The sequence below is a fragment of the Petaurus breviceps genome, unplaced genomic scaffold, assembly GCF_028583685.1.
Source record: "Petaurus breviceps papuanus isolate PSGF00001 unplaced genomic scaffold, PetGlider_PUasm1.0 176, whole genome shotgun sequence".
Classification (NCBI taxonomy): domain Eukaryota; kingdom Metazoa; phylum Chordata; class Mammalia; order Diprotodontia; family Petauridae; genus Petaurus; species Petaurus breviceps.
This window is the reverse complement of record NW_027185771.1, coordinates 15,172,260-15,199,885: the sequence shown is the minus strand read 5'-3', so window position 1 is coordinate 15,199,885 and position 27,626 is coordinate 15,172,260. Positions and strand designations below refer to the sequence as shown.

General features: G+C 37.9%; 1 protein-coding gene across 3 annotated transcripts in view; it reads left to right on the top strand.

The window, feature by feature from the left end:
- The window catches only part of NFATC3 (nuclear factor of activated T cells 3), a 184,585-nt gene that overhangs the window by 146,105 nt on the left and 10,854 nt on the right, over positions 1-27,626 (top strand). Inside the window, exon 10 of one of the 3 annotated variants that reach the window (XM_069085685.1) lies at positions 9,043-9,147. The exons of the other annotated variants lie outside the window; for them this stretch is intronic. Coding sequence (XP_068941786.1) covers positions 9,043-9,143 — 101 coding nt within the window. The 3' untranslated portion in view covers positions 9,144-9,147. The remainder of the gene's footprint in view (positions 1-9,042; positions 9,148-27,626) is intronic. 3 annotated transcript variants of the gene reach the window in all.

Below are 27,626 nucleotides of genomic sequence, written 5' to 3'. Positions count from 1 at the left end.
GTTCTGGTTGCATAATAAAAAATTTTGTAGTGGACTTGGTAAACGTTGTGTGATTTTTTTTTTTCCCCACACCTTCATTTAATAGTTTATCTATAGGAACAAAGACAGTTGAGGCCAGCTAGTTAGCACAATGCATACAGCACTGGCTCTGGAGTTAGGAGGACCCAAGTTCAAATCCAGCTTCAAGTATTTGCTGTGTGACTCTGGGCAAGTCACTTAACTTCAATTTGTCCCTTTCTAATTTGAACTTCATTGGTTTTGTTTGTGCAAAACAAATTAAAAATTGTTCGGATCCGGCCTCAGACACTTAACACACACAAACAAAAAACCTAGCTGTTGTGACCTTGGGCAAGTTACTTAAACCCAATTGTCCTCCAAAAAAAATAGCAAAAAAATTTAAAAAATAAAATAAAAATTCTGTTTTATCCTTTACGAACCAACATTCTCTTTTGCTTGTCATGAATTCTTTTCTTGGCCATAGATCAGAAAAGTCATTTTCCTTTGTTTTTCTAATTTCTCACACACACACACACACACACACACACACTTGCTTTTGTGTCTGAATCATATATTTGGAGTTTATCTTGTTATATGATGTGAAATACTGGTTTAAACCTAATATCTGCCAATCTTCTGTTCAGTTTTTCCAGTAATAATTAAAAAATAGTGAATCCTTTCCCCAGTAACTAAGTTCTTAAGAGTTTAACTAACATTAAAACCTGCTGTGTTCTTTACTTCTATAATTTGTGTACTTAATATATTCTACAGATTGTAAGGTCAACAAACATTTTTTGTTGTTGTTGAGTTGGTTCAGTCATATCTGACTCTCCACAACCCCATTTGGGGTTTTCTTGGCAGATATACTGTAATGGTTTGCCATTTCCTTCTCCAGCTCATTTTACAGATGAGGAACTGAAGTAAACAGGGTTGAGTGATTTACCCAGGGACACATAGCTAACTAATGTTTGAGACCAGATTTGAACTCATGATAAGTCTTCTTAATTCCAAGCCCGGTGTTCTGTCCACTGTGTGAGAGCTAGCAAAAGGTTAGGTTTCCACAGGATTGCAAAAAGAATTGCTGAAGTAAAGAATACTGATAAAAGTAAGTTTAGTAGACCAGACAGTTGGATTTCCATAGAACTGCTAGACATCACTAAAGTAAAATAAAAAGAAGCTAGCAAACAGCAGGTGGGCCTGAACAATTAGAAAGCCGACAATGACCTTGGGACTCTCAGACCCAGATAAGGACAGATGTAGGTTAAACCAGTAAGGGGTCAGTATTCCAGTGTTATTACTGTGCTTGTTTAATGAACCGCATATATTATATATATTTATTTATTTATGTATATGTATATGTATCATCCAGCATGCCTATCATGGAATTAGAGCCTCATTAGCAATAATGTATGATAATGGGAGGGGTGTGTCCAGAAAAGAATGAGCCAGTTCATCCTTCGAAGAGAGTATCTGCATTGAATTAATGGCATAAAAGTTGCTTGGCTTTTGTATCCCCTACTCCTGCTTCCAAAAAGCCAGAGGTGTTCAATTCCCCTGGATTTTTCCTCAATAAACTGCCCAGATTTTTGGTATCGATTGTATTTGGGTTTCCAACAACTGCAAGCTGCCCAATGAGCATTTGTTAAGTCTTTACTATGTGCCAGTCACTGTGCTAAGCTCTGGGAATATGAATATAAGCAGATTGATAGCTGCCGCCCTAGAGAAGCTTTCATTCTAATGGGGGAGGGGTGTTAGTAAAGAAAGTATGTGGAGTGTATCCTGGAAAAGGAGACGTGGCTGGCTTCTTGTTTTTGGTCCTCCATTTTCGAAGAGGGCCAATGACATTATCAGGTGATGACTTGCTGGTGAATTGAATTTAAGTGAGTCAGAAACTGGTTTAAATATTAAATAGAGGTTCTAGGAGGAGCTGTCCAGTTTTGGAGGGAGGAACCAGAGGAGTAAGAAGGTACTTCCAGCATTTGAATTCCTGGGCTTATATGAGCTTCCAGCATGAAGAGGTTTAGTAGAGAAGCTTCGAAGTGCAGCCTGAAGAGACATGAGGAATTTTTAACCAGTTTTTTTTTATGGTTACTACTTTGTAGTATAAGTTGAGAGCTGTTATTAAAAGACCTCCTTCCTTTCCATTTTTTTTATTACACTTGAGAGTCTTGATCATTTGGCCTTCCATGTGAATTTCACTATTTTTTTCTAGCTTAATACAATAATTCTGTGATAGTTTGATTAGTACAGCACTGAATTAGAGCTATTCAGAGGGAAAAGAGGTTAGATTTTCATGTAATTTTAAAGTCCTTATCATCTAAATCTAAATGAAGTATGAACAGTTTGCAATAATAAGTAAGGTATAATATGAAAGGAAGTTCTATGGAAAGTCCAGTTTCACTTTGATTTTCATTACAGTGGATTGTCAGGTCACCAGATGGGGGGAGGGGAGGGGAGGGGAAGGACTTGGACATGAGGCAGGGAGTATTCTGTCACAGACCTTGATTATGGGAAATGTGGATTGAGCCAGGTTTTAAGATTTTTTGCATTCAATTTTATTTTAGTAGTATTCCAGTGCCTCAGTCCAGGGTAGAAGAATCTTGAGAACCAAGGACAGGGTTAGGAGGTGGAGTAAGTAGGGAATATTTCATAGGGTTTCTGTAGTATAGTAGAAATGGTAAAGGAGTAGTAATGATGATACCTGGCTTCTATTCTGTACCTGGTTATCTCTTAAGTCTCTTCCTCATTTTCCTCCTCTTTAAAATAGAATTAAAATAAAATAAGTTATAAGGTCTCTTCCAGTTCTTAAAAAAACTCTGACACTCACATAGATCTATGATCTCATAGATTCAGAAGTTCTTTCAGCATCGCACACCAAAACCGTATCTACTCCTACCTGTCCTGTGTGTCTTCCCCAAAGTGGAGGGGTGAGGGGAAGCATCCGCCTAATGTGATGGAAACCTTCTTTGCTTTGTCCCAGCCTTGTACAATGTACAATCTCCCCAAACGATCCTGCCATCTTTTTTCCTTACACAAACTTGGAAACCAAAAACGTTGCTTCCTTTTATAACATAAGGAAAGCGGAGGAATGCAAATATGCAAGATATTAGTAGAATTGAATGTTAAATATGGAGTCATATTTTTAATCAGTCAGTGTAGGTTTTCTTTATTACTCGGGAGGGGATACCATAAGAGTGACTGAGATACATTTGGCTTTTATGTTATAGTTACTTTATAGCATACTCACTCCTTGTCCCATATCCCCCTTATAACAGAAAAACAGGCAAAACTGCCTGGCAGAGACCACCTCTGACACTGTATGCCTCATCTGATTCTGTAGTTATTACTCTCCCCTTTCAGAAGGAAAATGTGTTTGATCTGCCCTCTGAAACCAAGATGGTCACTTCATTTCCTTGGAGTACTGATACTCTTTTTAAGTTGTCTTCTACATATTGTGGTCATTATGCGTACTGTTCTCACAGGGTTTTTTTTTCTCTATACAAACCCTCTTTTTCTGAATTCTTCCTATTAGTCATTCCATTACATTCATATATAAGGATTTCTTTGGTCATTCCCAGTTATTGTAATTTTCACTTCTAGTTTTTTTGCTACATGGGATTGAATTTAGCAAATTTTTATTTAGCCCTGAATAGAGAAGATGTTTGTTGCATTTCATTCGCCGTTGCTTCTAGGTATTCAGTCTTGTATTGTTTGTAGGTCAGATCATATCATTTCCTTGCTCAAGAAGCTTCAGTAGCTCCTCACTGCCTGTAGGATAAACCTCAGGCTCCTTTGCCATTCTTAAGCCAGTCTGTCCCAGGCTGCTATTCTGGCTAATTACATATTACTCCCATTATCTACTCTCTGTTCCTTTTAAACTGGCCTGCACTTACAGTTCCATCTCCTGCCTCCTTGCCTTTGTACAAACTATCTCCTATGCCTAGAATGTTCTCCCTCTCAGAATCCCTGGCATCCTTGAAGAAGGGTGACATTTGAACTAAACCTTGAAAAAACCTTTTTTTATTTCCCCTAGATATTTCTCCCCCTGACCCCAGTCACTATATGTTTATTGTATGTATTCTGTATTTATATGTTCAGTAAATATTTTCATTCCCCAAATAAGCTCCTTGAAGGTAGAAACTTACACTTTTATATCTCTAGACCCAATATCTATCCCAGCGTCTACTGCTAGGACACCTTGTGGTTGCTTAATAAATGCTTGCTGACCAAATGATTCAGAAATGGGACAGAAATTTAATCCCTGTAGGTCCTACTGGCTGCACATGTTTGTTGAGTCAAATCGATATCTTCTTAGCTACAAATGAGCTTACTACATTTGGGGGAAAGCATCCTATCCAGGGTTTATAAGGAGAATTAATTTTATTTAAACGTTCAAAAATTGTTGCCTTCCAGACAGTTAACATGAGAGGCTGCCTTCCTACATCGGTGTTGCTTTTGCTTCATTCATGTTTGGGGCTCTCATCTTGAACTTAACTTCCGTGTCTTCCTCCACATATTCTGTACTTTTTCTAATGTCATTGCGTAACCCTGAATAATCTACTTCATATCTGCCAAGTTAGCACTGAATTTTCATTCTAACAGTGCATTAATTTGCTGTGTGTTGGGAGTTGTGAATTTTGTAAGACTGTGTCATGCAGTGTGGTGACTCTGTTTCTTGAAGGCATAATATGATGTACTAATCCCTTTGTTACAATAATAAAAATACATTTTACTTCCTATAGTAGCTCCTCTTTTAAACATTTTAATTAGGATTCTAAAGTTGTGAAGTTAGTCTATCCCAGACCTTTATGGTCTAAAATAACTTGTATAAAAGCCAACCAAATCTTGCAGCTTGTTAGGGAGAGTGCGTTGCCTGCCATATGCCCCCCTTAGATCACAGCTGTATTTCTCCTGTAGAGGGAGAGTTGTGGTAAATATAGCTTTCTATGCTGGTGTAGTGAAAGTTGACACTATACCACTTGTAGGTTATATGTAGTCACAGCAAAGCTAAATATATTGCACTAAATTCATCTTCTGTAGTTATGGTGACTCTTGACATAAACATAATTGTTTTGTCATTTCATGTACCTAATAAGGGAAATAGTCTGATCTAAAGAAATATGTGTTATACTCTACCCTTAATAACTCAGTAACATAAACATTGGATGGTAACATGAACACTGGAAAGTTATATCATGGGATTTATAGAATGTTGGAGCTAAAAGGGAAACATTGTAAGATAATTTTATTCCACTTCCCTCATTTACAGGTAGAGGCCCGTATATGAAGAATGAACCATTAGTAAATAGCATTTGTCATATTACTCAAATGGCAGGACTATTTCCGTAAATGTAGCTTTTAGTGACAAATTATAAATTTTACCATTAGTTGAATCATTTATGTAGAGCACCTAATGATAATATGTGAAATAATTTTTTATTGTGGCACAGGAATTCAGGACCTGCATGAATATGGCTATCTAGTGAGAAACTGATTTCTCTTGAGAGAGGCGATGCAATCATAGCAGAAAAAGAATGAAACTTGGAGTCAGAAGAAGTGGGTTTTAATTCTAGCTGTACTCCTCACCACTTGTATGATGTTGTACAAATCATTTAAATTTCTTGGGCTTCAGTTTCCTCATCACTAAATTGGGAGACTATAATTAAGTGATCTCCATGGCTTTTTCTACTTAAGAATCTACTGCGAAAAAAACATAGCCAGGCAAAAAAGAAAAGATGCCTTCCCTGGTTAGTAGTACCTTTTGAATATATTTTCATTTCCAGCCCAGCAACAGATAAAAATGCTCATCTTCACATGGTAGAAACATGATCAGAAACAATACCTGTTTATCTTTGGAATAATAGAGTAAGGTCCCTCCATTACACATCATCCTACCTTCAACTATACATTATGATGCTTTTTAGGAAGCAGGCTCCTCCAGGTTCTTCTGTACTGAGATTATATCAGCCAAACATTGTGCATACTGGGCTTAACTAGTCCCTCATTACTTGTAAAAGACTTGTAAATTAAAGCTAGCAGTACACTAATTACGGAGACAAAGTTAACACACATGAAACACAGAATAATTAAATGCTTACGGGAGAGATCTTTGTAGAGAGAGCAAGAATTGGCAAAATCCAGCCTAGATTTTTGTACCAGCCTACAAAGCCAAGAATGGTTTTTACATTTTTAATTGAAGTTTTATTATTTTTAAAAATGAAAAATCATTATTAGCTCATTGGCTATTCATAACCTACAGACCTGTGGGCCACAGTTTGCCAGTCCCTGAGCTAGAGGAACAAACTTTAAGATCTAGTAGAAAAAGAAATTCCAAAAGCCCTGGAAAAGGTCCCCTCCAGCCAAGCATTTTTAACCTGGAATCAGTGAATAGATTTCAGGAGATCTGTGAACTGGTTGGAGAAAAAAAAATTATGACATTAAGAGTGGATTTCACATGTTGGAGCAAAAATAATGGAAGGGGCCCCTCTTTAGATAGATTTTTTTTTTCTAATTCCTTCTTAATCCTCAGGCTCCCTACTGTTGATGTACTTGGAAACAAGGGGGAAAAGGGAGGGAACGAGAGTAAGTGGTTTGAGGAGTGCTCACTATACTGGACATTTTGATTATTCAGGAAACCCTACACCATACGATGTTTTTCTTCTGTGTTCTTTCTCAGGGAATGAGAATGAAAAAGCATTTATTAAGCCCTTATAAGAAAAGCACCATGGTAAGTGCTGGGATTACAGATAGAAAAACAAGACAACTGCTATTTTCAAGAAGCTCAAACTTTAATTGGGAGAGACACAGCACATGTAAAAGAGTTCAGGCACAGGGCAGATAGAAAAGCCTCAAAGTCCTATTAATGCAGCAGAGCAAATGGTAAGACTCAGGTCCTGGGGATGCATCGGCAAATCAGGTGACTACTTGGGGGTCTGGAATGTATAGTGGTTGGGCAGACAGTAAAACCAGCAGGTCCTCCACATTACTTTTATTGCCTATTCAAGTGGTTTCTAGTCAGTGGTGAATGGAAAAGGTCATTATAGAAAAAGCTGGGAGTGAAGGGCTTACTGTGGCAGTGGAGAAAGGCGACCCCTACCATGGAAACAGGGAACAGCTCTTCTGCCCCAAAATGTGCCATATTTTTCTTCAGACAAATATCACTGAATTAAGACATTATTGTGAAGAGGAACAAAGATTTACATAGTAATGGTGCAGAAGATTGAAAGCTATATAGACCAACAAAATGGAAGACTAGAAACTCTCAGATCCTCATGATCTCTCCAAAATAAGAATTATTCTCAAGAAATAAAAGTTTCAGCTGTTTGTATATGTAAGACAATAAGAACCCTAACAAGGATGAACTAACAGCAGAGAAGGCTAATCTTTAATGTACTGACTCAGCCCTCCCTTCCCTTTCTGCTACCATGCTTTGGCAGGGTAGCACAAGGCAATAGGATTAAATTCTCGCCTCTTCCTTCCGAAACCTCACTAATGGAAAACCAAAAGTTTGTTCTGGCTGGGACTGCAGCATGGCAGTTACCACAGCACTGAGGAACAGAAGGAACAGGGGCAGGATGGCATCATGTGTAGTTCTCCCAGAACTGTAGTAAAGGGAACTTACTTCCAGCTGTAGTTAGCTCTATCTTATCAGAAAGTCATTTGGAACAGAGACTGAGGCTAGTGGAATATGTCAGTTATCCAGCCATCTTCCCATCTGTTACTGATATTTTTTCTGTTGGTTTATCAACTTGTGCTCAAGAGGAAAAAATACCAAAGCTCTCTGTTGACCTTGAGCACAGTCAAATAAACTAATGGGGAAAAAATGTCAGTAATAGACAGGAAGATGGCCTTCCAGATCATCACTGGGAGTTCAGACATCTATGAACAAATATTACAAGAGAATGAATCAAACACCTGTTGAAGCAGAGGGTCTTATAGTTCTTAAGAGAACATGGAGCCAACAGTAGGATGATCCCAGATGATTTAAAAGAGAAATAATATTAATAGTGAAAGCCAAATTCATGGCCTGCACTGCAGAAATAATTAACAATATAAAAACTTGAATACATGATGACAAACTTCACCAAAGAAACAAAGAGAGAACAACTGATTGGAAATGCAAGTACAAAGAAATAGAGGGCCGTTTGGAAGAAGAGAAAGCAAAAAGCTATAATGTTAAAAGAAAACATGAATTCCTTATAAGTAAAATGTATTACTCTTGAAGACAGATGTATAAAAATAATGATTATGGGTCTCTTGGGAAAATTATGACAAGTCGAAAACCCTAAACACCCCTGATATTAGAAATAATTAAAGAAAATTTCCTAGAACTTCTGAACACAGAAAATAAAGTGCCAATCAAAAGAATCCCCAGATTTCCTCCAGGAAAATACCTTGTGCTGTGAACTTTAAGACACATAGTTGTAATTTTGCAAGAAACTAGGAAAAAGACTTTCAAATATAAATGAAAAGATATTTGAGATTAACTTTTCAGTGCCTAGGCAGCTCCTTGGGACTATATTGAGGGTATTGTGTATCTGCATCTGTGAAGGGCATTCCCTGATAAAAATAACCACACATAAATGACCAGGTTTGGAATAACCCTTATGTGATGGTGGGCAAGTCAGCTCCTTTATGACAGTAAAATGGAGGCAATGCCTCTAGTAATTCCTTCACCAGGTTGTTGTGGATCAAATGACTTAATATATGTAAAACATTTTGTAAACCTTCAAGTATTGCATGTAAATGTCAGTTCTCATTTTTTATTATGATGTAGGGACTATTTAGTTACACAATGTGATGTCACAGTCATCCTTTCTGTTGAGAGCCCTAATTAGGAAATGTAGCTAATAATTTAGCTACTAAATCCCTGTTTCTAAATATGCTAGAATAACAAAAATTCTTTATAAATAAAGGATAACTCCAATTTAAAATTGATTAAACATGAAATTCCCTTTGAGTTCTTCACCAGGCAAGGCACTGTCGTAAATGACCATACATTGTGGTTTGCTCCATTCAGTAGCTATGTCTTCTTCTCTGACACAGACCATTTTATTTCTGACTTGGAATACCAGCCATCAGGTTCAGCCAAGAAATGGATTCAACACAGTCAGCTCTCATATCCAACTCCTTTCTGGAGAACCTAGAATGGTGAGTGTTTATTAAACTGCTTCAGTTTTTGTGTGCACAAATCTGGTAATTGCATGCACAAATCAGGTAGTTAAGCATGCAATTACCTGATTTGCATGCGCAGAAGTGAGGGTGTGCATGTGCAATAGTAAGTATACCTTTTTTGCAGTTGTATCCCTTGTACTGCTAGCTAAAATTTGACTGAGACACTCAGCTTTTAAAACTAACCATATTAAACCTCTTAGGCTCTTCTTAAGTTCCAGTGAGTTTGAACTAAAAGCAAACACTTGCTATGATTTATAAAACTAAATTGATCGTGATCCAAGTAGCAGTTTTGTCCAAGGCTTAGGTTAAAAGTTCTAGAGCTGCACAGGGTCAAAGCCAGGTCATTGGACTGAGAATCAGTTCTGAAACCCAGTTGCAGCTTACTTGGGGTTGCCTGACTCTTACTTGGGGTTGTTTACTCTATAACTTGAAGATCTGAGCGTCAGTGTCTTCATCTGTAAAATTAAAAGGCGACATTAGATCTCCACCTCCGACATCCTCTGAAGTTTTAACTTCCTCTGAGGCCTAATAAAGTGTTTGAACCTAACCTAGTCTAGCCTGAAAGATAACCACAATTTTGGAGAAGTGTGGCAATATGAAATAAGAATGATGTAAGAAAATGTGACTCTAAACAGCTAAACTCTCACATTTCCAGAAGAGTGCTTTGCTTTATATTTGACCTATTGACAGTTTAGCAGAGATGGGCAAACCTAAACTCCTGGAAGCTATAATCTGTATGTTAAATGCCCAGTTCTAGCCCAAGAGCTTTTCTGGTAGTGATCATCTGCCCTCTCTCAAGCCAAGTAGATACTGTGGAAGTGCAGTTATCAGAGCAGAGTGTTGTTGTTTCTTACAGCACCTTAACTTGCGTGGTCTTTAAGTCTTTTTAGTAGAGTGAATAATTACAACCACTTCTGACAAATGAGGAAAGAGGTACAAAGGCTTGCCCGAGGTCACACAATGAGTTAGTGATGGAGGTAGATCTTTTGATTTCCCATCCAGTTCTCTTAATCTTTGAATTCCATTTGTTTTCTGTTAGGTAGTTTCATTTTATTTTTTAATTTTTTGCTTTTTTTTGGAGGGCAGTTGGGGTTAAGTGACTTGCCCAAGGTTACACAGCTAGTTTTTGTGTCATGTCTGAGGCTGGATTTGAACTCGGGTCCTCCTGACTCCAGGGCCTGTGCTCTATTCACTATGCCACCTAGCTGCTCCAAGGTAGTTTGTTTTTAGAAGACAGTGTGCAAAAAAGTCTTCCCAAGGACACAAATCAAACTAAAGATGTGTATCCTTCTATCTGCTTAACCTTTCCTTTATGAGTTGTTTAAATTTTTTAAAGATCTTCTGACATGTTCACACTTTCTATTTATTTTTAGTAAGTGCATTGTCATCAGAAATCCTTGCTCAAATTCAGTCATACTGTTATATTTTGTGATGTCATACATCTTTGAATTTAGCCAGAGAGTCAGCTTTTTTTAACCAGTGTTAAAATTTGCTTTTCATAAGAAATGTGATTACTTTATCTTCTTCTACAGTAGCTAATTAGCTGGAAAGACCCCTCTGCTAGTTCTCTTAGGAACTAGACTAGTAATGGAAGTTCAAAGCAGAGTTATACCTTCAGATCATTTATTTTGTGAATTCTTTGATAACAGACTAAGGCAGTGATATCTTTTTTTCATGGTTAGAGCCTATCTTTATTCCATATATTTTTTCCTTCTATATCTACTTACTTGTAGATAAATAAAAGGTACTAGTCCTATAGCAACACCTCTCTTAGGACAGTCTTCTAGGAAGGTTCTTAAAAATCCTAAACCCCCAAATCAAAACAGCTGTATGTGTTTAGAAGGTTGGAGTTGCGGCCCCACCTAATTCCCCAGTGATTACTATGGGAATTTCTTAGTTCTTTAAGCTGAGAAAAACAGGAAATCCACAGATACAAGAACTCCTTTTTCCCCTACCCTTTCACCTTAGGAAGTTGGAGTCGTCAAGCTTTTACCTTATGGGATCAAGAACCGTGTTTTTGTAATGGCCCCCTAGAGATTTGGGACAGTTGCAGATGGTACTGATGTCTTTTATGGGACTACAATCCCTACTCATCCTCTTGATTTTTTGTTGTGCTTTCTAATTCATCAGGTGGTCATTTTCAGTACCTTTCCATCAGTAACAAATTCCTAAACTACAAGATAGCTAGGTCTCCTTGTGCCACCTGAACTCCCTGATTTTATCCTTATCCCCTTGTTGGTTCTTTATGCTCCCATCTTGGTTTGTCATGACTTGGAACTCTTCTCTTCGGTCTTCACATCAAATTGACCAGGATGTGAAAAGTATATAAAGAAGCCTTGTCCTCCCATTCCTACTTTACCTAATTCTCTCTCTTCTGTCATTTCCCAAGACCATTTGAATCCTAAGCCCTTTCCCTTACTAACTAGAAGTACAATAATGATTCTCTCTTCATGCCTACCACCTCAGAACATGTAATTTTGACCACATAGAAGTACTTAAACATAAATTTCATATATGTACCTGTATCATGCCTGTGCAGTTTAAACTTGTATCATGTCATAGAAAAACCACCGAATTTGTAGTCAGAAGTCCTTGGTTAAAATTCTTGTTTTACAACTTAATAGTGACTTTAGGTAGTTTCTTTAAACTTCTGCATTTGTTTTCTCATCTGTGAGATGGGAATAATAATAATACTTGCACTACCTACCTCACAGGGTTGTTGTGAGGCTCAGATGTACCTAAAACTCCTTCTAAATGAAAAAGTATTACATGAATGTTAGCTGCTGCTATGTAATTCTGTGTTGTGTACCACATTATAAACTACTAGAGAGACAGTACAGTAGGGTGGATCAAGAAGCAGCTTGGACTTCAGACTCAGGAAGACCTAAATTTAGATCCAACCTTTGACATATATGCCAGTATTGACCCTATTCTTAGTGACCTAGTTGTAGAACAGCAGAATATTATTGACTCGAATGAAATCACTGGTCTGGACCAAAGCAACAATCAAAACAAGAGTATAAGCTGTCAAGAAAAAATTTTCTGTCTAAAACTGCATAATGAATGCCTATCAGAGTATAGTTGTAGTATAGTAGTAAGAGCGCAAGATTTAGATTCAAGAGAACCTGAGTTTAATCTTAGATCTAATTGCTAATTGCTTTCTATGTGACCTTGGCAAGTCACAGCACTTCTCTGGGCCTTAATATTCTTACATGTAAAATTAGGGAGTTAAAATTAGAGTAAAGCATTAAGATAGATGTTTGTGTATATATCAGTGCTTAATAAACACTTTTGGTATTAAATCCCCTTGTCTTAGAGAACTGTTACATTTTTTCATAAAATACTGGGGAACAGTAAAAGTTAAGATCATATCTGATAATTTGATCAATAAGCAAATATTTATTGAATGGTCTGTTAGAAGGTGACATTTCAAGTACCTAAAGGATAAAATCTTAAACAACAGAGGTCAGCCTGATTGTCCTGGTTTTTGATAACAAATTGCATTACTTTTTTTTTTTTTTAAGTTAATGTGGTAGTGCTACAGTATTTGCTATTTCCATCCTGGAATGCCCCTTACCCTGCCACCACCAGTTTCTGACTTGCCTCACCCTAAGACTTAGCTAGGTGGCACAGTGAATAGAGCACCAGCCCTGGAGTCAGGAGGACCTGAGTTCAAATCCAGCCTCAGACACTTAACACAAAACTAGCCGTGTGACCTTGGGCAAGTCACTTGACCCCAATTTCCCTCCAAAAAGCAAAAAAAAAAAAAAAAAGACAGCTCAAATTCTTGGGTCATACCTACCAAAAGACTGGGAACTTCATTAAGGGAAGAACCCTCTCCTGTCTGTGTATATGTCCTCTAGCACCCAGACAACACTGAAAATTGATTGATGTTTCTAAAAGATCTAAGTAAGAAAATAACATATTCAGAATTTGATCAGTATACATAAAGCATATGCAGTTTCAGCAGTTGAAGCTGTGAATAAATCAATTAGAATAATAAGTAACCTTTGGATAGAACTTGAAAGTTTGCAAAATGCTCTACTTAAATTGCTTCATTTGAATCGCACAACACTCCTATGACATTGGTGGCATAGATGATATTATTTTCCTCCTCATACAGATGAGAAAACTATGCTAAATGACTTAACCCATGGTCACACAGTCAGTCAGTGTCAAAGACAGGATTCTAACCCAGGTGTTCTGACTGTCACTCTAGCACTACATGGCGCTGGGTCATTCATTTTAGAGAACAGGTTTTGGTACCTTGTTAATCAACCTAAAAATCTGTCTTGAGCTTGCTTGGAAGTGTTGGTGTGCACTATTTCTCTGTAATTTCTATTGCTAGACTCCCAAGTTGGGGGGGAAGGGAGGATAAACCAGTTGGTCAAAGACCAACAATCTCAGCTCTGTCCACATGATATATTATCTCATGCTATTCTGACATCAACACTGGGAGACAGGTGCTGTTCTTGTCCCCATTTTATAGATGACCTGTATCTGAGACAGGCAGAGGTTAAGTGACTTGCCCAGGGTCACACAGCTAGTAAATTTCTAAAGTCATGTTAACTCAGACTTAATATAGACTCCAGGTCTAGTACTATAGCACCATGCCACCTAACTGTCTCATACATTTGATTTCAGAATATCAGATGTATTTCGGTTAGTGATCCTAACTAACTAGGTTTCAGGGTCCTCATGGGGAAAGAGTAACAGACCATGCATTTTGCTTCTTTACATAGTGACAAGAGAAAATCCAAAAATTTGGAAGTATTTTAAACAGTCTAATAGTATCTTGATATAGTAGGAAAAAAACTGGATTTGTAATTGGGAGGGTAGGGCTAAAATAACTGGGAATTTAGTGGTGCTGCTTACTAGACATATGATCTTGAACAAGTCATGTCTTCTATGGTGGCATCAGAGGTTTTGCCCCATACATAAAATTTTTTTAAATTAAGTTATCGATGCTTTGTTTTTTATACCATAGTCATTTCCCAAATAACCTCTCCTTCCCCTTTTCAACTTCGCTGGTGACAAAGAAAAACTGTTAAGCATAACCAACATAGTGATCTCATCAGTGTATAAAACATTTCACATCTGTAGCCCTTTCCTTAGACCTAGAAAAGGGAGGTTCCTGAAATTTAGAAACTGCTGCCAACTTTTATATTACTTCAGCACAAAGAAACAATATAGTTTAGCACTGAGTTAGCAGTAACTAATTAAAATAGGAAGATACTACTTGATACCTCTCTTCTCTCCCTCCTGTGCTCTTCCCTTTTTCTCCTTAGCAGTTGCATCCTAAGATTATTATCTCTTCCCTTAGGGGTACTTTTGTCCTACGGTCATTTTCGCCACAAAGTGAATTTGCTTTAAAGTTAATGTGAGGGCACCTTTCATATAGCTTGCACATTTTCTGGAGTTTACTGTAGGTCCCAAATTACTAGCTATAGCTCTGCCTCTTTAGTCTCAGTTTCTTTTTCTGTAAAATGAGAATAATACATTACCCACCTCACAGGACTTTTGTGAAGAAAAAACTGTATGAGTCATAAAGTGCTATATAAACATAAGACATCAGGAAGAAACTGGGAAGATCCTAGAAATGATATCTGTACCAGAAATGCCGGACTTCAAGGCCCTTTGTAAATCAAACTAAGATTAAGTTTTATTTAATTTGATTCTCATTGCTGAGTGCCAACAGAGTTCAAACTCTGTGACAGGTCCTACCAAGTAGGGAAAGCTTTACATGTGGGCCCAGTGATATAGGCAAGGGTCCAATCAGCCTGTCAAAATTTAGAGAAGCTCATTATCAGAAGGCTATATATATATATATAGCCTTCTGATAATATATATATTATATATATTCTGATAATATATATTATATATATTCTGATTTTATATATATATATAAGGGCTTTGGTTCCTCGTTGCCATACTTATGAAGACCATTGTTTATTAAGCCTTTAGGAACTTTAATCTACACAAGAAAGGAACAGACACCTCTACCTATTAAAGTCATGGTTCTGAAGTACTAAAGTAAGTAATTTTGGGAAATACCTTAAGAATCTAGGTCAGCTAAAGCAGCAAGCTTTGCAGGAGACACAGAAATATTAAGGATTAACCAATCCTGCAGCATTTGACGCTTGATCCACTTTCTAGATGTTCTCTCCCAGTTTTCCCAATACTACTCTTTGATTCTCTTCCTGGCTGTCTTGACTTTTCCTTTTCACTGTCATTTCCTGGATCTTCCTTATCATTCCACTGAACTGTGGATGTACCCAAGACTCTGCTCTGGGTTCTCTACATTCTCTCCATGACTTCATCAGTTCCCATGAATGCTGACAACTCTCAGGTCAAGCTTAGTCCTTTACCTGAGCTCCAGTACCATATTTCGAACTGCCTATTTGACATTTCAAATTTGGTATCAATACGCATCTCAATCTTGGCATATCCAGAACGGAATTCATTTGTCTTCCCCCAAAATCCTGTCCCCTTTCCAGACTTACCTATTTCTGTCAGTAGTACCATTGTCTCAGAGTCACAACCTCAGAATCATTCTGGATTCCTTACTCTCATTCATACAACATATCGAATTAGTTAACACATCTTATCATTTCTACTTCCACAATATATCCTGCATCCATCCACTTTTCTCCACACAACCATAAACCTAGTTCAGCTCATCATTGTCATCTAAATTTGTCTCCCTGCTTCCAGTCTTTTCCCTTTCATAGTGACCAAAATTGGTGTTCCTAAAGCACAGTTCTAACCATATCACTTTCTTTCTCAAGAACCTCCAGTGGTTCCCACTTTCCTTTAGGATTAATTACAAATTCTCTCGGTCAGCTTTTTTTTTTTTTAAAGCAGTTGGGGTTAAGTAACTTTCTCAAGGTTACATGGCCAGTTTGTTTTGTGTGGGTGTTAAGTATCTGAGGCCAGAACCGATCCCGGGTCCTCCCGACTCTGGGGCCGGCGCTCTTACTCACTGCGCCACCTAACCACCCCTTCAGCTTTTAAAGCCCACCTTTGCAGGCTTTTACTGCACCTAGCAATCTTGTGTAGCTCCATCTCTATTCTCACCCTCCCTGCCAGATTATCCTACTTGTTCCCTTTGTAGGACATTCCATATTCTGCTCCACGCTCATACGAAGGCTGTTTACCCTGTGCCTGGAATAGACTTCTTCCTCACTACTCTCTACCTCACAGAGAATCTTAAGTTTCCATCTGAATTCTGCCTCCTACAGAAAACCTATCCCATTCCCTTCAGTGCTTAGTAATATATTCCCTTGCTCAATAAACCAGTATAAAATGTAAACCCCACCTCCTTTTTTTTTCTTTTTGCTGCATTTAAAACCCTTCACAACCTGTCCAACCTACCTTTTCAGGGACATTATTTGAACTTACTTCCCATAAAGCCAAAATGGCCTTTTTCATATTTCTCATACATGGTAGGTACCCCATTAACCATCTCCATGACTGCACTAACTCTCCCTCAAGCTTGGAATGCACACCTTTTTCTCTTAGAACCTCTTGTTTCCTTCAAGACTCAAATCGCCTCCTGCATGAAACCTTTCCTGATCCCCCCAGTTACTGAAACCTTACCCCCAAATTACCTTGTACCTATTACATGTATGTATATGTGTGTATACATATTATACAAGTTGGTTTCCCTGACTAGAACATAAGCCCATTAAAGGATACCTTTATAGTGAAGGTCTGTTTCACTTTTTCTTTGTATCCTCCCCATGCCTAGCCTAACACAATATTTGGCACATATTCAATAAACATTTGATTAATAAAATAGGCCAGTAAGTATTACCTTCTTTTCATACCAAGAGACAGGTAATGGAAGGTTTTTTTTTTTTTATCTTGATCCCAAAGTCTAAGGAGAACTTTGTCAAGTCGATGGCCTTATTGATACAGAATAGGAAATATGGTAGTCCATGACCAGGCTAACAGATCAGTTAAGGTAATGCACACAGCTTCCATAATCCTATAGCTTTGGCAATCCAGGTTGAATCCATCAGTTTTCCTCTACTCCCTATGTCTTATTTGCTAATTTAGTACTCTACCTGATCTAAATCTCCATCCCTGGAATTGGTTTCTCAATTAAGTCTTGACACTTTATGTTTTAGTTCTCTGGAAAGACTTCAATACCAGTCTGGACTGGCTTTTTTGGTTTATGCTTACATAGATCTTGATTCCAACTCTTTCCTTTCCCTCCAGGTGGAATTTTTCTTCCCATTCCAGGGCTTTCCTTTATCACTGGCATGTATAGATCTTTCACTCAGGTTAGATATAACAGAACTTATCTGAACATTGATAGAAAAAACAATGATAGAATGAAGAAATGAGTTGCATTGAGACGTTCTTTAAGGTTAATTCTTAGGGAGATTCAGAAGTCTGAGTTTCCTAACTTTCCACCCAATAATAAGCCCCAGAACCATAGTGAAGTGGAGAGGCATTGAAGAAAGACCATGGAATTTAAATTAACTTGGACTTAGCAATTAGTTACTAATTTTAGAAGCCTCGTGATTTAGTAAAAAGAGTTCCAGACTTGGAGTAAAGAAAAACTTAACTTCAGATCCTGTTTTTTACACTTACTGCTTTTGTAATCCTGGGCAAATCACTGCACACGCGTTCTCACCTACAAAATGGAGGTAATGATAGTATTTATCAAAGAAGGTAACTGACTATCATGAAATAATGTATGCAGAACACTTTGTAAACCATAAAACACTATAGAAATGTCAGCTGTTAGTAGTAATAATAATAAGCTGCTTTCTTAGCACCTGTTTTTGCAGCAAGTTGTTCTGAAATGAAAAATTTATCTTTTTTATTCATGTTTATATTTGTTCCATGGTAGTTCTCATAAATGACTTATTAAGTGGCAATAGATTTAAAGATTTCAGAATTCATTATATGGTTTTAATATTTTATTTTTTTCCTTTTTAACCTGAACCGAACAAAAAAAAATTTCCATATGCATAGCAAAACACAAAAAGGATATTCTGTGTGGAGCCATAAATCTGCTTGCTTTTTTAAAAAAAAAAAGTAAATTCTGTAAATTAATTTCAAAACTGTCCTGCTTGTCTATACTTCTATCTGAACTTCCATCTTTTCTCTTCTGTACATTTTAAAAAATATCTTAATGGCCATCTCTTTTTTGTGGCATGGCTATTGTGAGATTCCCCAGTCCTGTCTCCCTCCCACCAAAAGGGAGGGAGGACTGACCTTTGTAAATAATAAGTATTATCAGGCAAAATGAATACTCTCACTAGTCATTTTAAAACATATACATCTGTACCTTGTGTCTATTACCTCTCTTTACAAAGGTGGATTATGTATTGTTTCATCCACTGGAGATGTGGTAGGTCATTGCTTTAATAAGAATTTACAAGTCTTTCAAAATTAGTTTTCTTTACAATGTCACTGTCCCTGCATAAATTGTTCTCTGGGTTCTTCTCACTCAAGAATCTCTAAAACCATCTCATTTGTCATTTCTTAAGGTTCATTAATATGCCATTATATTTATATGCCACAAATTGTTTTACCATTCCCCAAATGTCTATGAGGCACAAACTAAAGTACCCCTTAGATTCTAGTTCTTTTCTTTTTTTTAATTTACCCTTCAGGATGAGGAAGTTTGTTTTGCTTACAGCTGTTCCTACCCTATTATCTTCCCTCTTAACTAACCACCTGCTCCTCTCTATCCCTGATTTGATAGACACAGGAGTTGACAAGTTCTCTTTCCAGCCTGGGCTGGTTCACTCCTTCTCAGACATCCTGGTAGCACCCCATTTCTGTGGGGCTCACCTGAAGTTAGTATGGATTCTAGATTGGCTTTATCCCACTGCTGCGACTCAGAACTCATCTGCCAGCTTCACCCTCCACAGTAGCAGGGATTATAGGTGTGTACCACCACATGACCTATACCTCCTAGGGTTGGGCCTTCCCCCAGATCTTTGGGGTTCAAAGTGCTAGATTTTCTAGACTTTCTCTGGTATCTCAGGATAGGGGGACAGAAAGCTCAGAGCCCATGGGCTTGGGGTATCTTGTTCAAAGCTGCATGCTAGTCCCTATCACTCTCTGGTACTTCCAAGTCCCCCATTCCAAGGTTTTCTGACCACCCTTAGCCTGGAGAGCCTTCTGCCTTCAGACACACAAGACCCTGGCAATCTCCGGTTGTACAAGTTATTTCAGACTAAATGTCAGCTGAGGAAGTAAACAATTAGGAATATTCAGTATTGTCAGATATAGTATGTCAGAACTGGAAAGGACCCTAGATAACATCCAATCCAACTCCCTCATTTTATGAAAAAGGAAGATAATGATCCAAAAGGGTCAAATGAATATGCCCTTCATCATACAGTGAGGCAGTATCAGCCAGCAATAGGATACTTGTCCTGCTGTACCAGACTGTCTCAGAAAAAATCCATTTTTTTATTTGGGCCTTATAATTCCTCTAATGGTTAATGAGTAAATTGTGTAATAGTGAATAGATTCAGTCATACAAATCAGTCCTCACCTACTCTAAACATTCAATACATAATAATAGCAATTAGGAAAAGAATGCAAAAAAATGAGCTAGCTAAAATCTTTTTTTTGGTCTTTGAGGTAATTAAGTTCTCATCATATCCATTTATTGTCTTGAAACTCAAAACAGTGAGCCAGTTTGCTTTGCTTATATAGTTTTTTCAAGGAACATTTAACTGCTAATACAATAAAGTCTCCTAAGCCATCATGATTGGGGCAGCTAAGGTGGCACAGTGGATAGAGTGCCAGGCCTAGAGTAAGGTAGACCTGAGTTCAAATCTAGCCTCAGACACTTAATTGCTGTGTGATTTTGGGGCAAGTCACTTAACCTTATTTGCCTCAGTTTTCCTCAACCAAAAAATGAGCTGTAGAAGGTAGAAAGACTCCAGCGTCTTTGCCAAAAAGACCCCAGATCAGGGCATGAAGGTGTGACTGAAACGACTCAACAATGACAAGAAGCCATCATGAAGGTAACTGAAATGTATGCACTACCATCTATTACAACATATAACGTAAAGAAATTCTATGAAAAACTTGATAATATCCTCCTGGTTAAATTAACATGTATTTTAATTCTTAGTGACTTTGAAATAAAAGCTGCAAAGGTAGAGGAGTAGTAATAATATGACCACCCCCCCAGAAGTGAGAAAATGTAATTCATTTTTTAGAAAAGGTAATCAAAAGCAAACTATTTGTTAATTAACAAGCATTTATTTAGGGCCCACTATGTGCAAGGTATTGCGCTGCTAGGGATGTAAAGAAAGGCAAAAATAACCAAGCCCTGCTCTCAAGGATCTCAGATAACGTGCACACAGCTATGCCCTTAAAATATACATGCAGGATACATTAGAGATAATGTCAAGGGAAAGGCATTCCTAAAAAGTAGGGTGGTAACTGGGACTTGAAGGGAACCAAGAGGCATAGATGAATTGGAAGAGGATTTCAGGCATGGGATACAGACAGTGAAAATGCCAGCAGTTAAGTCCTGGAACATCCTGCACGACGAGTAGATAGCACTAGATTGAAGAGTGGAGAGGAAATGAGGGATGGAATGGGGTAGTGAGGGATAAGAAGATCTAGGTGACTTGTGAGTTTTGCCATTAGAGGCAATGCACATAGAATGAGATCACAGATCCATTCGGGTGTTGAAAGGTTATAAGCTGGCATTGTCAGGTTAGCCATAAAACAGTATGACCAGCGTACCCTGGACCTCCCAGTACAGGCTTTATGAAGCGTAGGTTTCGTTATCCTTTTCTTTGATTTTTGTTTCCCTTTTCATGTAGTTCTTATGAGGACGAATGGGTTTAAAGCTGAAAATGTATCATTGAGTGCACTGGACTCAGGTACTGAAGAGGCCAGAGTTTTAGTACTAGATCTGCCACTAATGGCTCTGTGACTTCAGACAAGTAATTTATCTGTTTTATCACCTGTAAAATGAGGGGATTGACCCAGATACAATAGAGAATATAATATAGGAAGAAGAAACCCAAAGTTGTCAAAGGCCTATACACAAATTCCCAGAGTTTAGGCAACCAAATAATAACTAATGATCTTAACACAAGGAGGCAAATTTCATACTTCGTAGATATCATTGAGACTTAAGGGAATGAAATCCATGGTAGGAAAAACATGATAGTTAAAAGGAAAGGAGTAAGTGGTTCTGTGTGTGTTTAAAATGCAAATGCTTATTAATATTTTTGTTTTTATGTCACCATTTCCTAGTTTATTCCTCCTCCTTCCCCTTTCAGGAGAGCCATCTTTGTTTGAAGAACCTTATCTCTTTAAAAAAAAATAGGGGTGGGGAGGTACTCAGCAAAATTAACCAACACATGAATCATATCTTGTATATAAGCATCCACATCCATTGTCCCCCCACATCTGCATAGAAAAGCAGTGGGTAGCATCATATATCAAAGAGACAAAGGAGCAACTAGGTGGCACAGTGAATAGAGCACTGGCCCTGGAATCAGGAGGACCTGAGTTCAAATCCGGCCTTAGACACTTAACACATACTAGCCATGTGACCTTGGGCAAGTCACTTAACCCCATTTGCTCTGCTCTTCCCCCTCCAAAAAAAAAAAAAAGGCAAAAAAGAAGAAATCCAGCCACCAGAGTGAGAAGGAAGGTTGGAAAATATCCTAGAGAAAAACAGAAGCATTTTTGTCTTCAGAATATACTACCACCCACTGGAAAGAGGGAGGAAATAGATGAGTTCCGGAAACAGATCACAAGTCTGGAGGCATGATATAGTAGTGATCAGAATCTTTAATTATGCAGACATTTCCTGGAGTGCTCTCTACCAAAAGAATAGCTGCTAATTATTTCCTGATTTGCCTTCCTGATAATTTCATCCTTCCAAAGATAGAGGAACCAGTTCTATTCTGGATATGATTCCCATTCACAGGGAGGACCTGGTTGCTGGGGTAGTAATCAAAGAGTCATAGGTCTGGAGCTGGGAGGGACCTCAGAGGACATGATAGTCCAGTTCTCTCATTATAAAATGTTGAGGAAACTGAGACCCAAGGAGGTCAAGTAATTTACCCAACATCATCACACAGGGTCCAAAATGGGGATTTGAGTACAGGTCCTGTGTGATTCCAGAGCCCCCTTCTCCCCACTGTTTTGTAGTGTTTCTTAAATGATGAGAACCTTTTCACAGAGGTTGGTGGAAGGGCAATGACTATCCCCTCCTAGAGTTCATAAAAGAGGAGAGGAAAACTGGGCATCGTTTGATACATGAAGCCCAGATTTTGGGGAAAGCCAACTTCAAATGATTCAAAGGAAGATAGAGAGGATCCGTGGGCTAAAATTCTACGCACCAGTTCAGCTCAACAAGGATGGGAAACTCTTTAAGAATGAAATTCTGAAGAAACAAAGGATAACAATTTCAACAAGGAGAACTATGGAGTATCATGTTTAGTTGTGAGCAGTCTGGACAGTCTAAGAAACATTGATGAACTAGAGAACATACAAAGGAGAGCAGCTCTGATGGTGAAGAGATGTGGGTCCATGTTACATGAAGATCTATTGAAGGAATTGTCACCACCATGCTTCCTTCTTCTGATAGATTTTTACATCTTCCTAATATACAGTGCTATCTAGTTTTTTCCCTTCTTTGCAGAGACTGTAGGTGGGACAATTACATGGTAGAGTGATTGGATAGAGGGTTGGACTTGGAGCCAGGAAGAACTTAGTTTGAATCCTGCCTCAGACACTATGTGACGCTAGGCAAGTCACTTAACCTTTCTGTATGTAGCTCAATTTCCTCCTCTATAAAATGAGGATAATAATAACACCTACTTTACAGGCTTTTTGTGAGGGTCAAATATGAGATGATATATTTAAAACACTTCGTACATCTCAGATGATGCATAAATGCCAGGGTGTTATTAGGTCTAGACTAGAGAAGACTGAGAATGCTTTAGGCCGGAGGGTGGGAGGAGTATTCAGATGTCTGAAGGACTATCAGGTCCTTCAGATCTATTGCTCTATTTGGTCCCAGCGGAAGAGCTAGGATAGAATTTACAAAGAGGTCAGTTTAGACTTCATATCAAATAGAATGGTAGAAAGAGAGTTCTCCTTCCTGGGAGGTCTTCAGGCAGATTCTAGATGAGTGTCTGTCAAATATCTTACTGTGGGGATTGCTTTTAGATGTGGATTAGCCTTTAATGGCAGCACCCTTTCAACTCTTAAGTTCTGTGATTGTAAATGATCCATAGATCTCTTCCAGTGCTTGACAACCAAATGAACTACCACCTACCCTTAATTCATATCCATTACCCTTCCTCCAAGGTCTTCACCTCTAGGAAGCCTCCCTTGACCAGTTAGCTAAGTGCCCCAGTGATTAGAGCCCTGGACTTGGAGTCAGAAGGACCTGAGTTCAAATCTGGCCTCAGACACTTACTAACTGTGACTCTGGACAAGTCACTTAACTGCTGTCTGTCTCAGTTTCCTCATCTGTAAAGTGGGGGTAATAATAACATTCCAGGGCTGTTATGAGGATCAAATAAGCTAACAGAAGACCAATTTGGCTGGATTACAAAGTGTGAGAGGAAAAGTAGTGTCTAATGAGACTGAAATGATAAGTTTGGGGTCAGGTCCTATTGGGCTTTAAAAGCTAAACGGAACTGTTTATATTTGATCCTACAGGCAGTAGGAAGCCACACAAGTTGATTAAGTAGGGAAAATCACAGTCAGGTGTGCACTGATGGAAAATTATTTTGGCAAGGACTATGTGGGATAGAATGGAGTAGGAAAACTTAAAGCAGAGACACCAATTATTGAGCCATTGCTCTAATCTCAGCCAGACATGATGAGAACCTGAACTAGGGTGGTAGCTGTGTAGTCAAAGAGAAGGAGTCAAAAAGGGGAGAGGATATGAAGGTAGAAGCATATGTGTTCCTCTCCAGCTAGTCACATTGAGGTGACAGCCTGTCTTCTCCTCTTATGTCTTAGAGCATTGGACATAGACCTAGTAAGCATTCTATAATTGATTCTTGACTGAAGGACATTAGTCATTTAGTAAACATTTATCAAACTATACTGTTTGATTTAAATTAATATTAAATTGATTTTGCCCCAACCTTTTTTTTCTTCCCTTCTTTGTAATAATAATAGCTCATGGGGCGGCCAGGTAGCACAGCAAGTAAGAGCACCGGCTCCAGTGTCAGGATGACATGTGGATCAAATCCGGGCGCAGATACTTAGCACCACACCCAGAAATAACTGGCTGTGTAACCTTGAGCAAGTTACTTAACCCTGATTGCTTAAAAAAAATAATAATAATAGCTCACATTTATATAGTGCTTTAAAGATTTACATAGCACTTTATATACAGAATCCCATTTAATCATGACCAGAACCCTGTAAAGTAATGCAGAAATTGTTATCCTTATTTTACAGATGAGGATTTGTGCAAGGTCATATCTAGTAAGTGTGAAAAAAAGTATTGGGATTAGACATTTTTATAGCTTAATGATGTTTTTTTCCTGACAAGAATATAACTAGATGCCTTACTCCTTTTTCTACCTAATTTTCATTAGATGCAGTGCTTATTGACCTGTAGAGACCTTTCTGGCTAATGTTGCATTATGTCCTTTTGCTATTGGAGAGTTTATGGCCAGAAGAGATGGGGAATGGAGATGTAAGCAAGGGAAGCTTATTAGTTGGGTAAAACTTTGAATTATTTCCCTAAAATGATACAGAAAGGTTTTTGAAACCCAAAATATTTTCACCATAGCAAAAGCTCTGGGGAAATTTTACATACGTATATTTATGTGTGTGTGTGTGTGTGTGTGTGTGTGTATATATATATATATTTTAAGTAAGATGCTTTTGTATTCAGTCTAATGGAAAATTATATATCTTACACGATGTAGATTTTCTGTTTATGGATTCCTATTTTTTGTGACTGATTTTGCTCTTAACCAATGCTATGAATTACTGAATTTCTTTGTAAATTATTATAGAGAAAATGGTATTTTTCCCTTCATTGTGCAAAATTAAATATGTTGTTGATCATTAGTTCATTCATTTTCGACATTCTGTGGATCATAGCCAGGCCTTTCTGTCCTCCACTATCTCCCAAAGTTTGTCCGAGCTCAGGTTCATTGCTTTCATGATACTATCTATCCATCTCATCCTCTGCAATTCCCCTTCTCCTTTTGTCTTCAATCTTTCCCAACATCAGGGTGTTTTCTAATGAGTCCTGTCATCTCATTGTGTACAAAATATTTAAGCTTCAACCTCAGTTGTCCTTCCAATGAGTAGTCTGAATTAACTTCTTTAAGTACTGTTTGATTTGATCACCTTGCCGTCCATGGGACCCAGAAGCCTTCTCCAGCACCATAATTTGAAAGTGTTGATTCTGTGGTGCCCAAGTTCCCTTATAGGCTTATATTGCTACTGGAAAAACTGTAGTTTTGACAATAGCAAATGTTATCTCTACTTTTTAGTGTGCTTCCCAGATTTGCCATGGCTTTCCTTCCAAAAAAGCAAACTTTCTTTAATGTTCATGACTGCAGTCACTGTCTATACTGATTTTTTGAGCCTGAGAAAGTAGTATCTGACACTGCTTTGCCAGGAAGTGATGGGACTAGTTGCCTTCATTTTAGGTTTTTTTTTTTTAATGTTAAGCTTCAAACCAGCTTTGACACTTCCTTCTGCTTCTTAATTCTTTTTCTCTTTCTGACATCAGAGTGGTATCTGAGATTGTTGATATTTCTCCTGGCAACCTTAATTCCAGCTTTTGATTTGTCCAGCCTGGCATTTCACATGATTCACTCTGCATATAAGTTAAATAAGGTGACAGCCTTGTCATATTCCTTTCTTGCTCTCAAACCAATCATTTCTTCCATGTTTGATGCTAACAGGTTCCTCAGCAGACAAGTAAGATGATCTGGTACTTCTGTCTCTTTGAGGACTGGCTACCAAAGGCTTTAGTATAGTCAGTGAAGCAGAAGTAGAGGTTTTTCTGGAACTCCCTTATTTTTTCAATATGGAACATGTATCTAATACTATAAACACTAAATTATTTTTTACAGATGCAGTTTAGTTTAAAATGAGCTTTCTTGGAGTACTTAATTACAAAGGACAGTCATTTTTAGCCAACTGGAACAATCCCATGATTTTTTTAGGGCACATGATATGATAAGAGGCATCATGATATAGTAGAAACAACATTAATCTGGCAATTAAGAGACCAAACTCCTGTTGTCATCTACCCCTTCATTTTACAGATGTGAAAGCTGAGAACCAAAGTTGCAAGTTATAAGTTTTAGAACTGAGATCTTATTCCAGATCCTTTGGAACTGACTGATATCTCAGGTTCCTTCTAGCTCTGTTATTTTGTGATTCTAATTTTTTTTAGAACCTTGATCACAGTAGATGAAGGTTAAAATGATAGTCACCATAGTCATGGTTAAACAGCAAAAAGATTCAAAAGGAGAGAATACAGATTTTTTTTTCTAATTTTTTAAACTTTGAACAGCTTTCCCCCCCTTCCCCACCGCCACCACCATGATCTCTTGAACATGAGTGCAAAATGCATATTCAGAGAAAATCAGATTAATTTCTCAACAGAGCAAATGTCATAAGGAATTAGAACAATGTACAAAAAAGGATAAATTTTTATAAGATTTGGCATGGCCATAGACTTTAGACTTATGGAACATTTGAACTGAAAGAGATGTTAAGGTATATCTTATTAAGTATCCACATTTTACAAATAAGAAAACTGAAGTCTAGGTAGGAGAATCCACATAACTGATTACTGGCAGCTTCCTGGCCTTTAGTTTAGTAATAATAAGCCCTTTCTCCTACACCAGTAACACAGTATTCCATTAGTATCCACAAAATGTCAAATGATTCAGAGGAAGGACACCCCCCCCCCCCGCCCCAGCATATTGGGTAGATCCCCTGTGAAGGATTTACAGGAGGACATGGATGAGTCAGAGGAATAAGGATGTGGAGAGGTTGCTACCTTCATCATTGGAGGGAAATACCCACAAGCCTATTGAAAGTTTCAAAGTGCAGTGACTCTGACATCTTGATCCAGTGTATGATACTCATGTCATTCACTCATATCTATCTCCAGAGGGCAGCTAATGGGAAGGGTGGGTTCATAAACACTAGGAAAAAAAAAAAGAAAGGTGAATATGAAATCTTGCAAATAGCTTTGAAAGACTTCAGAACTCTGGTGATCCCAGAGGACTAGTTAAAGGATCATGCTACGTGCCTCCTACTTTAAAGAGAAGAGGCTCAAATTGCAGGATGAGACATAATGTTTTAGGATATGGCCAATGCGTGAATTTATTTTGTTTGCAATTTTTTTTTACCAGAATTTCTTTTTTCCAAGGGAGGAGGGATAGGGTGAACATAGGAAGGAAAATAAATTATAATTGTTACTTAAAAAAATTAAAGTT